Source organism: Salvia splendens, chromosome 1 (assembly GCF_004379255.2).
Source record: "Salvia splendens isolate huo1 chromosome 1, SspV2, whole genome shotgun sequence".
NCBI classification, from domain to species: Eukaryota; Viridiplantae; Streptophyta; class Magnoliopsida; order Lamiales; family Lamiaceae; genus Salvia; species Salvia splendens.
In genome coordinates, this window is record NC_056032.1 from 43830412 (window position 1) to 43845884 (window position 15473).

Consider the following 15473-nt stretch of genomic DNA (forward strand, 5'->3'; position numbering starts at 1 on the left):
AGCCGAACATTTTTTTTGTATAGTATTTTTCATCTGCCAAATCATAAATAATTTCCTTTATATCATAGACTATGTGACAATGGAGAGAAATGTCAAAATCATAGTAGTAATATAAGTTTAAATTTTAGATTGACTATAATTTGATCAAATTTCAAGAATTTTTGACACTCTGCCTTATTTAAATTGACGTACAAGATTCGAATAAATCAAAATCCAGTAATGTTTTGTACTCCACAATTGAATCAATTGATTAAAGTAGTATTAAACTCGGGATAGAACTTCAAACATTCATCATCTTCAAGAAAAATCTAAAAAAATGTTCATTTTCTTGTGTTGTGTCTGCGTATTTACCTGCATTTGCATCTTCTTCATTCCTAACCATTACAGAAATCCACGTAAGCGCACCAATCCGCCGCCAGGCCCGGCGGCGCTGCCGATACTCGGCCACCTCCACCTCCTCAACCCCTCGCCCCACCGCGCTCTCCAATCTCTATCCAAGAAGCACGGCGCCGTGATGCAGCTCTACTTCGGCCGCCTCCCCGTCATCGTCGTCTCCTCTCCCTCCGCCGCCGAGGACTGCCTCGCCCGAAACGACGCCGTCTTCGCCAACCGCCCCGACTCCCTCGCAACCCACATCCTCGGCTACGGCAACACCACCATCGGATTCGCTCCCTACGGCGACCACTGGAGGAACCTCCGCCGCGTCACCGCCGCCCAATTGTTCTCCCCCGCCAGCCTCCACCAGACGGCCGCCGCGCGCCGCGGAGAAGTCCGCTTCATGCTTGGGAAAATTTGGCGGGAACCGGATAGTGAGGGGTGGAGGAGAGTGGAGATGAGGAGTGTCTTCTTTGAATTCGTGTACAATGTGGCGATGGTGGTGATCGCGGGGAGGCGGGGGCCCGTGATGGACGACATGTTCGGGCCGAGCAAGATTCTCAATGCCTGTGATTATTTCCCGTTGTTGGGATGGATTGATTTGTTGGGAATTCGGAGGAAGATGGAGGCTTTGAATTTGGAAAGGGATATATTTTTGCAGGGTTTGATCGATGAAGTTCGACGCAGGAATGGAGATTGTGTTTATGTCGGAGGAGGGGAAAGAAATTACGTCGAGGCGTTGTTGTCGTTGCAGCGATCGGAGCCGGAATATTACACCGATGAGATCCTCAAGGGACTCATTATGGTGAGTGATTCTAATGAGGATATTGTTTCTGTTATCGTTGTGAAATTACAATTTACCCCTTGTTACAGTTTTAAAAGGAAATTATTATGTTCTGGATCTGTCACTGCGTGCGTAACATTAACATGTTTATTATATATTGTAGCCGATGTTCACTGCCGGGACACACACCGTGGCTTTGACGATGGAGTGGGCGATGTCGCTCCTTCTGAACCACCCTGGCGAGCTGGAGAAGGCGAGGAATGAGATAGACGAGCACGTGGCGCCCGGGAAGTTGCTTGATGAGTCGGACCTTCAAAATCTGGCGTACCTACGATGTGTAATCAATGAGACGTTGCGATTGTACCCAGTGGGTCCGCTCCTCGTCCCGCATTGTTCTTCCGAAGATTGCAACGTTGGCGGATACGACATTCCCGGAGGTACAATCTTGCTAGCGAACGTTTGGGCGATCCAGAGGGACCCGAATGTTTGGGAAGATGCGGAGACGTTCAACCCTGAGAGGTTCAGGGGGTTTGAAGGGGGGTACGACGGGTTTAGATTCGTGCCGTTTGGGGCAGGGAGGAGGGCGTGCCCCGGGGCCGGGATGGCTATGAGCCTCATGGGGTTAGCTTTGGGATCTTTGATACAATGCTTCGATTGGGAAAGGGAAGGGTGTGGATTGGTGGATATGGAACAAGTTTTCGGCCTTGCTTTGTCCAAGGCTAAGCCATTGCAGGCATTGTGTCGACCACGTTCTTCTATTGTGTCTATGTTATCATAGCTTTGGATTTATACTAGTAGTAGTAGTTTGTTAGCTTTTATCAAATTTTAGTTTTAAAAGTAACCGGGAAAAACCATGAAATGAAGTTTGGATTTATTTTACAACTATCACACGGTGAAAAAATCTGATGACCGCTTACGTGTAATATATTATTGATATTTTTCAACCAAACATCGTCGTTTATATTACGAATAGACTACAATATTTAACTCCCCAACTATAACTTCCATGTATAATTTTTCAATTGTCACATCAGATATAATATCACCGAAGAATTTCATTGTGCGATGATTATTACGGTCGATATATTTGATTTAATCGGATTTTAATCCTAGGAATTATCGATTAAATTTGATAAAAAAAAATCATTGTTTAGAACTTTAGATGGCAAACCAACCTTTTAAATGCAAAAGTTTAAATACGATAAAATAAAGATTTGACTTTTTTGTTATTCATCTATGAAGCAAAACCAAGGAGGATATCAATTTATTTGAATTATCAACCTGGTTGTAACGTGTTTGAATGTACAAATTTGGTGATGCAATGAAAAAAAGGATTAATTTTTGTACAGTTGACATTTACTTTTTCATGATTGAAAGTTGAAACCCATCTTCAAGCCTTATACTAGTAAAGTTTTATTCATTATGATGACCAAATACCATTAATATCCATTTTTTAAATAATACTCCACTACTAACCATACTATAATTCTCAAGAAAATGTGGGACCCAGTGTCCCCTTAGTCAGAATTTGGATCTCTTTCAAGCAGTTAAATATTGTAGGAACGATGCTCCTAGTGAACTTATTGGCCATCCATAGGGATCCGGAGATCTGGGATGACCCAGAAAAATTCAAGCCAAAAAGGCACGAGGCGAGTAGAGAGGGGGAATTCATGCTCCCATTTGGAGCTGGGAGGCGTAAGTGCCCTGGCGGAGGTATTTCCACCAGGGTGCTCGGGCTGGCCCTGGGGACGATGATTCATGCGTTCGAGTGGGAGAGAGTGAGCCATGAGTTGGTGGACATGACTCATGGCACAAGGTTTAGTATACCTAAGGCTAAGCCCCTTGAGGCTCTATGCAAACCAAGGGAGGGTATGAACCATTATTTTGCTTGGGTTTAATTTTTTTTTTGTTATTAATAGTACTTCAGTTCTTTGGAGACTTATGTATGGATTGGAGTCGTTTAATGGCACGAATATCATACGTCGTTGAACATTATGCAAATAATAGAAGAAAGATAGTACATATAAATAGTTAAAATTGTCTGTAGCCCATTTTCTTAGATCGACATGAAAGCAGGCCCACCAACAATATGGCCACGTTCAGCTATTAATTTCCAAGAATATGTTTGAAGATAAGGCACTGTGTAAATAACATAATCACCTAAAAATATAAATATAACTGCCACAAATATTACATTGGAAAAGTTCATTTATTTTTTAGTGAATTATATTGAGTAAATTTGAAACAAAAATTACTGATCCGAATTATAGATATTAATTTATTTAATATCAAGGCTGGCTTTTTCCTTAATGAATCTGAGCTTATGTACTTTCCTAAAAACTATTTACTTTTAAAAAATATAAAATTCCATTGATTTCTTACAATTCCACGGTCTTAAGAGAATTGTCTTATCAACTAAGTACATGCACCATTCGCACAACATTCAACACATAATTGTTAGGCGTGCGCACACACATCACACATCCAAGAAGGAGAGTGGCAGCCACCATGCACATCGCGGCCACTCGCCTGACCTCTCTTACTAGGATTATCTCTAGCTTATTTTACATTCTTAAAATTAATTTGAAATCATATTAGGTGACATATTTCACGTCCATGATTAATTGACATAACTTTCATTTTTGTTCGTCAATAATTAATTGACATCTTTAGATTTTAGTAATGTACAACATATCCCACTAACTCACACTCAAATTTTATTAAGAAAATTCACATTCTGGAAACTTTTAAATTGATAGTAATATTATACTCTATTCCTCCCAAAAAAAATATATTAGTTTTACTATTTTGGACTATCTCCCAAAATTAGACAAAATATAAATATGAAATTTTTAACCAATTACATACAACTAATAATGTGGACTTCGCAATCCACTAGCACAACTTTCACTACTTTTTACCTCTCTCTTAATTTTTTCAATCTCTCTCTTACTTTAACAATTAATAACTAATTCACATCTTTAGATTTTAGTAATATACAACATATCCCACTAACTCACACTCAAATTTTATTAAGAAAATTCACATTCTAGAAACTTTTAAATTGATAGTAATATTATACTCTATTCCTCCCAAAAAAAATAGATTAGTTTTACTATTTTGGACTATCTCCCAAAATTAGACAAAATATAAATATGAAATTTTTAACCAATTACATACCACTAATAATATGGACTTCGCAATCCACTAACACAACTTTCACTACTTTTTACCTCTCTCTTAATTTTTTCAATCTCTCTTACTTTAAGACCATCAGCAGTGGGGCGCCCTAAGACGCGCTCTATGGCGCACCACGTCAGCATTTTTATCCTCCTCCTTCTCCACCTGCAGTGGGGCGCCCTAAGGCGCGCCACATCATCAATTTTGTAATATTTACAAAATACATACGAATTAAAAAAAAAACTAAAATACATTTAAAATACGAATTTTAAAAACTTCATTCATTTAATAAAAATTAATACATTACAATGCGAAATAATAAAAAACGCAAACTCAATGACGGCGGTTACGAGCCCACACTTCTTCAATCATGTCGCTCATGAGCTGCGCATGCTCCTGTTGGTTGCGCATTGAGGCCTGCCTAGATAAAACCTCATCGAAACCTAACGGTAACCCTCTATCGGGTGTCTCGGTTGATGTGCTGGCAGAGCTAGATGCACGGTCGTCGTCATTCCAATCGGTGATGCTTCCGCCTTCACTCTCGACTATCATGTTGTGCATGATTATGCACGCATATATGACATCGGCGATGACTTCCTTGTACCAGAAACGAGCCGGCCCTTTCACAATTGCCCACCGTGATTGGAGCACCCCAAATGCCCGCTCTACATCCTTCCGCGCCTCCTCTTGCTTTTGCGCAAATAAAACCCTCTTCTCACCAATCGGGCAGCTGACCGTCTTTAGGAAAACTGGCCACCGTGGGTAGATGCCGTCGGCCAAGTAGTACCCCATATGGTATTGGCGTCTGTTGGCAGTGAACTCTATGGCTGGGCCGTTGCCGTTACATTGGTCGGTGAAGAGGGTGGACGAGTTGAGGACGTTGATGTCGTTGTTCGACCCGGCTACGCCGAAGTAAGCATGCCAGATCCAAAGCCGATAGTCAGCGACGGCTTCGAGGATCATCGTCGGGTGGCTGCCCTTGTATCCACTTGTGAATTGGCCACTCCACGCCGTCGGACAGTTCTTCCACTGCCAGTGCATACAGTCGATGCTCCCGAGCATCCCAGGAAACCCGTGCGCCCTCTCGTGCATCTGCATCAGACCCTGGCAATCAGTGGCTGTCGGCTTGCGCAAATATGTGTCGCCATAGGCCTCTACTATCCCCCCGACAAAAGTACTTCAGACACTCGCGGCATGTAGTCTCCCCACAGTGGAGGTACTCGTCAAAAAGGTCCGCCGTGGTGCCGTATGCCAACTGACGAATAGCAGTTGTTCACTTTTGCAATGGTGTAAGGCCGAGTTTCCCGATGCCGTCCTCCTGAAACGTGAAGTATTCTTCACGTGAAGACAATGTACGAACAATGCTGAGAAAAAGGTACCTTGACATTCAAAACCGGCGGCGGAACACAGTCGGGCCCCAACGTGGTTGATCGGCAAAATAGTCTTCAACCAGACGCCTGTGAGCTTCCTCGTGGTTGCGTCGGACATACGTCCTATGTCGAATAGGACGATGGACTTGCTCAGCCGCCGCTGCAGCTGCCGCCTTCTCGCGCTGCATTTGCGAATAGCATGCCGCCATGGCCTCTTCAACGGCTGCATCTAATGCTTCGTCAATCGAACGACCGGAATCATACGAACTAGAACTATTGGTGTCTTCGCCGGGATTCATTTTCGTTGGATGTTGAGAGATAGTCGATATGTTCGTATGCACAACTGAATGAGAAACGAGATTTATATAAAAAAACGAAACCGCGTGCCATCGTCCGCGGCCTTCACAATGGGGCGGACGATGTCGCGGACGATGGTCATCGTCCGCGACGTCCGCAATGGAGCGGACGATGGCCATCGTCCGCGGTTTAAGTCGCGGACGATGACTATCGTCCGCGGCCTATGCCACACACCCACAGTGGGGGCGGACGATGAATGGCGCGGACGATGCGCGCCATCGGGCGTGCCATCGTCCGCCCATTGCGGATGGGCTAACAATTAAAAATTAAAACTCATGTCAATACTACAAGTTTGTCTATTTTTTGAGACTTATATATCACGACAAAATGCTATATAGCCTACAGGAGTATAATTTTGCCTTGGAGGTTAAAGGCGTCATTTCATATTAATAAAACCAAAAAGGCATTAATTTCCGATCTTGACCTCACTGATTACACCCAATTCATCAAATTCTTTCTGCTCATCTATTTCCCCCAATTAACGAAACCCTCAATTTCACAATTCTCCGATCCACCGATGAAGCGCCCCCTCGCCGACGAGGAATCCGATTCCACCGCCACAGCCAATGGTGAATCCGCTGCCGCCAACGACAAAGACGCGAATAAGAAGATCAAACAGAACGGCGAAGAAGAAGTAGAAAAAATAACAGAGATGTCCAAGGAGGCGGAGGCGGTGCTGCTGGACGAGAATCTGCTATACGAGGTGCTCCGCCGCGTCGACGACGGCTCCACCCTGGCCAAGGCGGCCTCCGTCAGCCGCCAGTGGCGCCAAACCGCTCACGACGAGCGGATCTGGGAGCTGATCTGCACGAGGCATTACCACCGCAGCCCGACGCAGCTGCGCGCCGTCGTCTCGGCACTCGGCGGATTCCGCCGCCTCTACTCGAGCCACCTCTGGCCGCTGCTGAAGCCGGCTTCCTCTTCGCCGTCGCCGCCCGCGCCGCCTCCTGCTGCTGCGGCGGCGGCGTCTTCCTCGTGGCCTGGCCTTCCTCCAGCTCCGGCGCCGGGGCCGGCGAGGTCGAAGGCGCGGTGGGGGAAGGATGAAGTGAATCTCTCGCTTTCCTTACTCTCGATTAAGTACTTCGAGAAGATGAGTTTCAATCACCGAAGCAAATGATCGAATTGGTGAGATTTGATTGATTTCGTTCCAATTTCATTTCTGCCCCATTTCATTTTCCTCTTTTTTATTTAATTATTAATGGTGTTTTAACTCTTGTATAACTGCTTGTAATATTTGTGGCTTGGTTTATTATTATGATCAATCTACCTCCCTAATGATTTTAATAAAGTTAATTATTAAAAAAAATTGTTTTTATTATGATAACGGTGAACTGTTTTCAACCCTTGAATTGCAAAGATCTACGGTCGATATATCTTTATTGTTAGATGGATCATTCTAATCCTTAAAGAGTGGAAATTTCATTTTAAAGATAAATCTTAGTATTGAAATTTAATAAATTAGATTGAAATTAATACTTACAAAATTAAAAGTCTTATATATTCGATTTCTATGTAACTTCAAATAAATTAATAAAATTATATGTTCGAATTTTGATATTTATAAAAATTGTAAAATAAAGCATGCCAATAACAAAATATAACCTCATTTGTAAACCATAATTGATATTGATGGATCATCGATTGTTTCACATACGGTACGTAGCATATCACTCCATGAAATATAACCTATAATTGGTAAAGTAGATAGGGATTAGGGAAAGAAGGAAAAATGATGAAAATGAGATTAATATTTATGAAGATACACAAACAAATGAATAAAGGGTGTATATAACTTTTGAAGAGCAAATGAGTTGCGGAAATACCTTTTTCAAACTTGTTCTGTCTTTTTCTAATTACAGTTTTTATAGGGTTAATTATAAAACAAGGCATCGCACTTTTTCAATTCCATTTTACTAATATTTTTTCAAAAACTTTTGAATAGTTAAATTAAGATAGGAGTATCATTTTTTTGGCATTAATTTTAGTTGATTCTTTTTGTATAAAGAATCTTGAACCGACTAGAATTTACTGTTTTATACCTATTTGCTTGAGAATTAATCGTGAAATTAATACTACTGTTACAGAATTGGGTGTCAAAATTTGATTCTAAACCACAAATCGCTTTTGGAAAATCATAACGAATGGCTATTTAGTAGTACTACATTACCAAAATAAAAGTCATTTTCTCATTTCATTATGCCCCACAGTAAAGTCACATTTCACTTTTTACCATAAATGATAAGTTGGTCTCACATTCCACCAACTTATTTTAGTCATATTTTATATAAACTAATATATATAAGTGGAACCTATAATCCACTAACTTATTCAACCATTTTTTCTTTATATTTCTTAAAACTCGTGTCTACATCAAATGTAACTCCAATTATGGGACGGGAGATAATAATATTTATCAAATATATTAATTAAGCCTTATTAAACAAATTATTTAGAAGCTTTGAGCAAAATAATGAGTTTGTTGCCTATTTCACATCAGATGAAAGGTCTCTTGTTTAAACTTTAAAGTATATAAACTACTACCTTCGTTCTCACAACAGAAATCACATTTGATGTGACACGGGTTTTAAAAAAATGTAAAGAAAAGTGGATTGAATAAGTTAGTGGACTATGGATCTCACTTATATATATTAGTTTTATAGTAATAAATGTGAGTGGAATAAATTGTTAAAATCTAGGACCTACTTACCATTTATGATAAAGTAAAATATGACTCTTATTATAGGACAGACTGAAATGCAAAATGTGACTCTTACTGGTAGTATGAAGGTAGTAAATGAGTTATTTATCCTACTCCGTATAAGATTAGTTTTTGGAATAAATTTTCATATTTGATAATAACATTGATGTTTTTATTGATATCCCAAACAATTCAAATTTGTGGTCTACGGAATTGTGACATGCAAAAGACAAATGTTACCAATAAAGGCGTCTGGAGCCGACTATGTATGGTGGCTTGACAAAAACACCAGTCACGGCTAATGTAGTTATGACCAATGAGAACTCGAAGTGATGATCTAATAAAATATTAATCGTGACTAATACTATCAGAACTTCGCACTCAAATGGATCGATTGTTACGAACTCTAAAGCCTATATCAATTGTAAGAATATTCAGTGTGAAATTATATAAACCAAATAAGGTATTTCTCCTAATTACTTCCTCCGTCCCATAATAATAGTCCCACAATAAGGTATATCAATTGTTGGTCTTCTTATATGTTCTTTTGTTTTTGGTAACGAAGTGAGGCCGATGGTGAAGACCGGCGGTGGGCCGAGCGACGACCATGCAACAACCAATTCAGCTTGGGCCGTGAAGACCGGCTGCGGGCCGAGCGACGGCGGCGTAGGCCATGCAGCAACCAATCCAATAGAGCTTTAATTCGTGATAGTATCAAAGTATCATCTATTCCAAGCCCTGGAGCTGCACATTAATTAATTAACTAACCTAGGAGTACTAGTTTTTTTATGCATATGCAATACTTTACCATTTCTTTCAATAATGTATTAGTATATGAAAAGAAATACTACTACATTTTCTGGAAACGCCTTTATTAATCAGCTGTTTGAATTTTTGGTTTTCATTTCTTTTTGTTGTCTATATTTTGTTTGCCTTGTCAGTAATAACCTTGCACCTTTCCCATTTTTTCATTATATTTTTTTTAATCCTTTTTTAATTTCCACTATATATGAATCCTTTTTTTCAATTATATATGTAGGATCAATTTATCGTAATTGATCAGCTTCAGTGATATATGAATTTTATTTGCTGCATATATGATGTTCTGGAAATATTTGCTGCAAAATACTAGTACTAGCATTTAGGATAAGTAAATGTAAAAAAACAGGAAAATTCCTCAAGGCATAATTAGAATGTAAGAGTTGAATATTTTCATTTGAAGTCTGTAATATTAGGCATGTTGAAATGAGAAAGTAATTTAACTTTTGGCAGTTGTGTATTTTTGGTAAAATTTCCTCCTTTTGCAATTAGAATTAACCTAATGCCAGTTCGCATTTACCGATTACAGAACATAAAATTTGGGCCGATAAATAAACTAGCAAATACATCCTCCTTTTTCCTTGGGCCCTTGTTGGCTCACAGCCCACAGGCCCTAAAAGGATGTGAAATTTCATTTAAAAGATATATCTAATTTTATCTGATTTTTCTTCATTGTCTTTTTTACCAATTCTCATCAAACTTATCATATCACTTACAAAAGGATTATTTTTTATGGACGGAAGAAATATCACATCAAATGTGAAAGACAACGTATAAGGTTTATAAAGTAAATAAATATTTATCCTATAAAATTAAATCCTTCTGAATAAATTTTAGTACTACTATATTTGATCAAGTAACAACGTTTTGTAACCGACTTTATATGGTGGCTTAACAAATGATAGTAATACATAGTCACGACCAACATTGTTGTGACCCATAAAAACAAAGAGTGATGCCCTAACAAAAATTTAATTGTGAGTTCGTGACTAATGTGATCGTAACATGGCCTTCAAGTAAATCAATTTTTACTAACTCTGAATCCCCATGTCAATTGTGAGATAATCTCAAAAAAAGGACACCAAGCAAAATCTCTATTTATTACATCTACCCAAATATTCAATTCAAAATTCAAATGTTGATTTATTGAATTTATACAATCAAAGTTGGACTCTGTTACTCATCTCTAACACCCAATTTTTCCCTAATATTTATATCAAAGCTCTATTTCATGCCATTTTCATGAATTGGAAAATTACAATCAAATTGATTATTTCACACCACATCATGCATAAATGCAGTCTATAAATAGGTCCAAAACCTCCATTTTATCCTAGTAACAACACCAATAATCATCAAACTCTCATAGCTTCCAAATCTTGAAAATAAAATTCATTTTGTAGTAACTAATGGCGAGAGGTGCCACAATTTTCTCGAATCTTCTTGTTGGCCTTCTTCTATGTGCTTTAGTTTTTGGTAACGAAGCGCGGATGATGAAATCTCATAACTTCGAAGAAATGGAGAACGTGAAAGGTTTGGATGACTTTTACGTTGAGGCTGCGAAGATCGGTGGCGATGGCCATCCAGCAACCGGTAGAGCTTTAACTCGTGAGAGTATTAAGATATCATCTCATCCAAGCCCTGGAGTAGGACATTAACTAAACTAGTACTATCTCCATGCTCATGCAATAAATAACTTACTCTTTTTTTTTGAGGAAATGATTGGGATATGTTTTTCCCCTTTATATATAGTGATCATCCTTGCAATAAATTAAATTAAATAAATAGTAGATCTAGGAATCTATTTCGGAAGGGTAGAATTTATAAAGTGAACAAACGAGAATAGAATGAAACTTTATCGTTTTTTAATTCAACGAGCAGTAAGATTGTAACTTTAGAAAATAAATTTAAATAAATAGTAGATCTAGGAATCATGTGGTTAGTGCTTGGGGCCAAATGTCTCAAGTTGGAGTCCATAACGCGACCTTTAATATTATATTTATTTATCAATTAAAATAAAGATATTATATTGCACATATATATCTTTTGATGGTCATAATATTAATCTGCCCATATAAAATGAACATATAAGACCATTTCGATTTTTTATGGAAAATTTTGATAATGCTAAAACAACTTGAGAAGATGGTCATAACAACCGTCACAACATAATAAAGATATTTTCAACATCATAAAAGGATTAATATAGTGATATACTTCCTCCATTTCATCCATTTCACTGTAATTAAATCATTTCTTTTTTTTTTACATTCGTTTTGAGAAAATATTAATAGATGAAGTAATAGTAGTTAAAATGAAGAGAACAATTCATAAAAGAAATATGCAACTATAGCGGAACGGAGGGAGCTCCCCTAGTGTTGGATTCTTGATCCAACCCTACTTTATGACTATCATAAAATATACTCTCTTCGTCCGGCATTAGGAGTCCATGTTGAGTTGGGTGCATGTTTTAAGAAATGTTTGAGTGTGTAATAATTGGAGTGTGTGATAATAGAATGTGAGACTCATTTGCATTATTATTTGCTTTATTCTTTGGATGTGTTTTTACTTGTGCTTTTTAGTGTTTTTTCTTATAATATTTTTATCTCACTTTTTATGGATATGTCTAACCGGGACTCCTAATGCCGGACGGATGAAAATGGTCAATCGGGACTCCTAATGCCAAACGGATCATCTCAATGATAATGACTCATTTTTTAGACCTTATATGATTATATACAATATTGTTCTGTGTTAATTGGAAAGTGAATAAAATAGTAAAGCGAGTAATGAAGAAATAAGAATTTTTTATTTTTAAAAATAATTATTGGAACAAACGAGAAAGAAAGGTGAGTGATTTTCTTTAAAGAAAGATGAAATATATACAAAAAATTAAAGGGAAATTGGTCCCTAAAACCATAAACTTTGCCTAAAATTTGGTATTTTCCACGAACTTTTAAATTGGTATATAATATCACAAACTTTGCACGTTGTTTGGTATTTCCCATAGCATATCTATTACTATATTTGACTAACTTACGAGGGTTTTTTTTATCATACTTGACACAATTAAATTAATGTAGTTTTCAACGTGACTTTTTATCCTACATGTTATGAACTTAAAAATGGTTTAAAATATCATAAAATGTATCATGATTGACACATAAAATAAAATTTTGATGAAAATATCTTATTTGGGTGAGTATGGAAAATACCAAAAAAAATGCAAAGTTTGTGATATTATAGACCAATTTTAAAGTTTAGGGGAAAATATCAAATTTTAGGTAAAGTTCATGATTTTAGAGACCAATATCCCAAAATTAAATGTTCCAACTCCACTTGAAGGAGGAAACAAACACCATTCATTTTCTGCTAAACACTTCTCTGATCCTCTAGTTTTTAAAAACACATTAAAGCCTATAAAACAGTTTAAAAGCCCAGCCCACAGAAAGCCCATAAAAGAAATGTGTAAAGGCCTACTCACGTGATACCCATCTATCATGAGGTAAACTATTCCTTATTTAGTTATTTTTGCGTACCTTTATAAATAGACATAAAAATATGTAATTAGTCCTAAGTTGGATAAATCCAATCTTAATTTAATTTCCTAAAGCATCTATAGGTATAACACTCCAAAATCTTAAACATGGATAAGATTTTAGGTGTATTGCGATTAACGGGTGATTTGCTTAAAAAGTAACGGTTGAAAAGAGTGTTATCAAAGTTCAATGATCTAACTTACGGCAATTTTAATTATATAAAAAATAAATAAAAATAGGACATTTACTACTTTAAAGTACTATTCATTTAAGTTAGCTACTTATAAGTAAATAAATATATTTACAAATTAGAGGATTCTAGACCATCCTTTAAAGATAGAAATCGATTTGGTCATGGAATACTACTCCTAATTAAATTATTATTTTATTCCATTTATTAAAGACCTCATTTGAAAAATATTCAGATGATTTCAAAATCACTTTCCAAATATAGTCAAAACCAAAACCAAAATGTTTTTTTCTTCAACATTTAACCCACAAAAATCTCTACATTTATTTTAAAACCATCTTTTGAAAAAACAGAACCTTTCCATTCCCATCAAAATCAAGAAAAATAGCCAGATCAGTTTTGTGTTCAATAAAAACATTGATTAGAGTTTAGAAAATCTTAAAACAGAAAACAGATAATTGATGTTGTTACAACAGCAAGAGAAAATATGAACATTTAATTAAACAAAGCTAGAACTTTCCTTTTTCCCCAATTCATCATCACCACATTCAAAATCACTTCTTAATTTCAGGACATTACTTGCTTACCATTTCCACCACCTCCCCTTTTCTCATCTGTACAACCCCAAAGTTATTTTTTCCTCTTCTCTCTAACCAAAGATTGAAATCAATCTAATTTAGACATTAAACTAAAATATGGCTCTCAGAAATTTTAATCCCCTTTCCCCTCATTGAATCACTCAGTCAATCTTGCTGATACCCATCCTCTTCACCACCGCATTCCTAATAGCCTCGTTCTGAACGCAGAAGCCCTTCTGATCCATTCCCGCCATGTAATTCCGGACCTCCTTCCTCACCATATCCTGCATCACCGCCAGAAACTCCGGGCTGAAAAACTGCTTATCCGCCGCAGATGCAAACTGGCGATTTAGGTTAATAGCCGGCGGCAACGGCGGCGGCGGCGGCGGAGGATGGGGAGCAAACATTTGAATTGGGAGCTGCGGAAGAACAGGAACGGATTTAACAGAATGATCCGCTGCAATTTGCGGGTCAAGCTCCAAAACAGATTGATTCGGGCTCGGGTCGAGTCCGGGGAGGGAAAGACTAAGGGAAGTGACCGGGTCGGGTTGCGGGTCGGGCGGGGAGATCCCGCCCGTTCGAGCAATAGGCCTGTACACGAGATGACCCGAATGGCTCGAATCGCTCATATCCGACCCGTCGGGGCTACCCGGGTTGAAACAGAAGCCGGAAGCGGAAACGTTCGTCCCCGGGCCGACACTTGCCGATCGCTTCAGCGGCTGGCGCGCCTCTGGATCGAAGTCGTTGAATTCCTCCGACATCGAGACGCACTTGCGCTTCAGTGTCGAGTTCCAATGGTTTTTGATCGCGTTGTCGGTGCGGCCGGAGAGGAGCCGCGCTATGGTCGCCCACTTGTTGCCGAACCGCGCGTGAGCGCGAATAATCGTCTCGTCCTCCTCCACCGTGAAGGAGCGGTGCTCCACCTGCGGCGAGAGCTGATTGCACCACCGCAGCCGGCACGATTTCCCCGATCTACCGGGGATCGATTTGCTGATCAGCGACCAGTTCCTCGGGCCGTGCTTCTCCACCAGCTTCTGCAGCAGCTCGTCCTCCTCCGGGCTCCACGGCCCCTTAATCCGATCCGATTCGCTTCTCTCCATATCTAGAAATCGGAAACCCTAGATTTCCGGATTCAATTTTTTTTTCCGGATGAAAAGTGAAAACCCCTAAATTTTAGGTTAAATAGTTAGAGAGGCGGAGCCTCGCCTTAGCGATGAGAGAGGGAGGGCGGAGGAGAGGGGTATTTATACACAAGGGCGACGGAAGAGGATAGGGATGACCGGGTGAGCCGGTGGCGGTGACCGGATGAATGGGCAGTTACTAGTTACAGCTGGCTTGGGACACGCGTCGAGCAACCGGGACACCTATGGAAATCAAAATTCCATTTTATTTTCCATTTTCTAAAGATTTAAAAAAAAAGGAAGAGAAATTTTTAGTTACGGAAATTCAAATCACCGACCGTTTTGGAAGTTAATGGGGTGTTACGGTTGGGAGAATGAGGGTTTGACTAAGCCAGGCTGGCGAGCATTAACGATATTTTTAGAGAGAGAATAAGGTTGAAAGAGAGATCAAGGATGAGCTGG

The 15473-nt window shown here is 38.9% G+C and overlaps 4 protein-coding genes across 4 annotated transcripts; 3 read left to right on the plus strand and 1 right to left on the minus strand.

Annotated features, from left to right (window-relative positions):
- Positions 1-316: 316 nt before the first annotated feature.
- LOC121792414 (cytochrome P450 81Q32-like) lies at positions 317-1937 on the plus strand. Its single transcript, XM_042190348.1, has 2 exons — positions 317-1180; positions 1323-1937. Exons 1-2 carry the CDS (start codon positions 317-319, stop codon positions 1935-1937), a joined length of 1479 nt encoding a protein of 492 aa, XP_042046282.1.
- Positions 1938-2724: 787 nt separating this feature from the next.
- LOC121792419 (cytochrome P450 81Q32-like) lies at positions 2725-3057 on the plus strand. Its single transcript, XM_042190360.1, has one exon. The coding sequence runs from the start codon at positions 2725-2727 to the stop codon at positions 3055-3057; it is 333 nt and encodes a 110-aa protein (XP_042046294.1).
- Positions 3058-6489: 3432 nt separating this feature from the next.
- LOC121801213 (F-box protein GID2-like) lies at positions 6490-7372 on the plus strand. Its single transcript, XM_042200666.1, has one exon. It carries the CDS (start codon positions 6584-6586, stop codon positions 7181-7183), a length of 600 nt encoding a protein of 199 aa, XP_042056600.1. The 5' UTR covers positions 6490-6583; the 3' UTR covers positions 7184-7372.
- Positions 7373-13709: 6337 nt separating this feature from the next.
- Positions 13710-15112, minus strand: LOC121754249 (transcription factor MYB73-like). The gene has a single exon (XM_042149626.1). It carries the CDS (start codon positions 14988-14990, stop codon positions 14052-14054), a length of 939 nt encoding a protein of 312 aa, XP_042005560.1. The 5' UTR covers positions 14991-15112; the 3' UTR covers positions 13710-14051.
- Positions 15113-15473: the final 361 nt, after the last annotated feature.

Excerpts from the sequence above, each read along its gene's own strand:
- LOC121801213 (XM_042200666.1), top strand. The coding sequence starts at position 6,584 with ATGAAGCGCCCCCTCGCCGACGAGGAATCCGATTCCACCGCCACAGCC.
- LOC121754249 (XM_042149626.1), bottom strand. The coding sequence starts at position 14,990 with ATGGAGAGAAGCGAATCGGATCGGATTAAGGGGCCGTGGAGCCCGGAG.
- LOC121792414 (XM_042190348.1), top strand. The coding sequence starts at position 317 with ATGTTCATTTTCTTGTGTTGTGTCTGCGTATTTACCTGCATTTGCATC. Across the intron at positions 1,181-1,322 it reads TCCTCAAGGGACTCATTATG|CCGATGTTCACTGCCGGGAC; the intron begins GTGAGTGATTCT and ends TATATATTGTAG.
- LOC121792419 (XM_042190360.1), top strand. The coding sequence starts at position 2,725 with ATGCTCCTAGTGAACTTATTGGCCATCCATAGGGATCCGGAGATCTGG.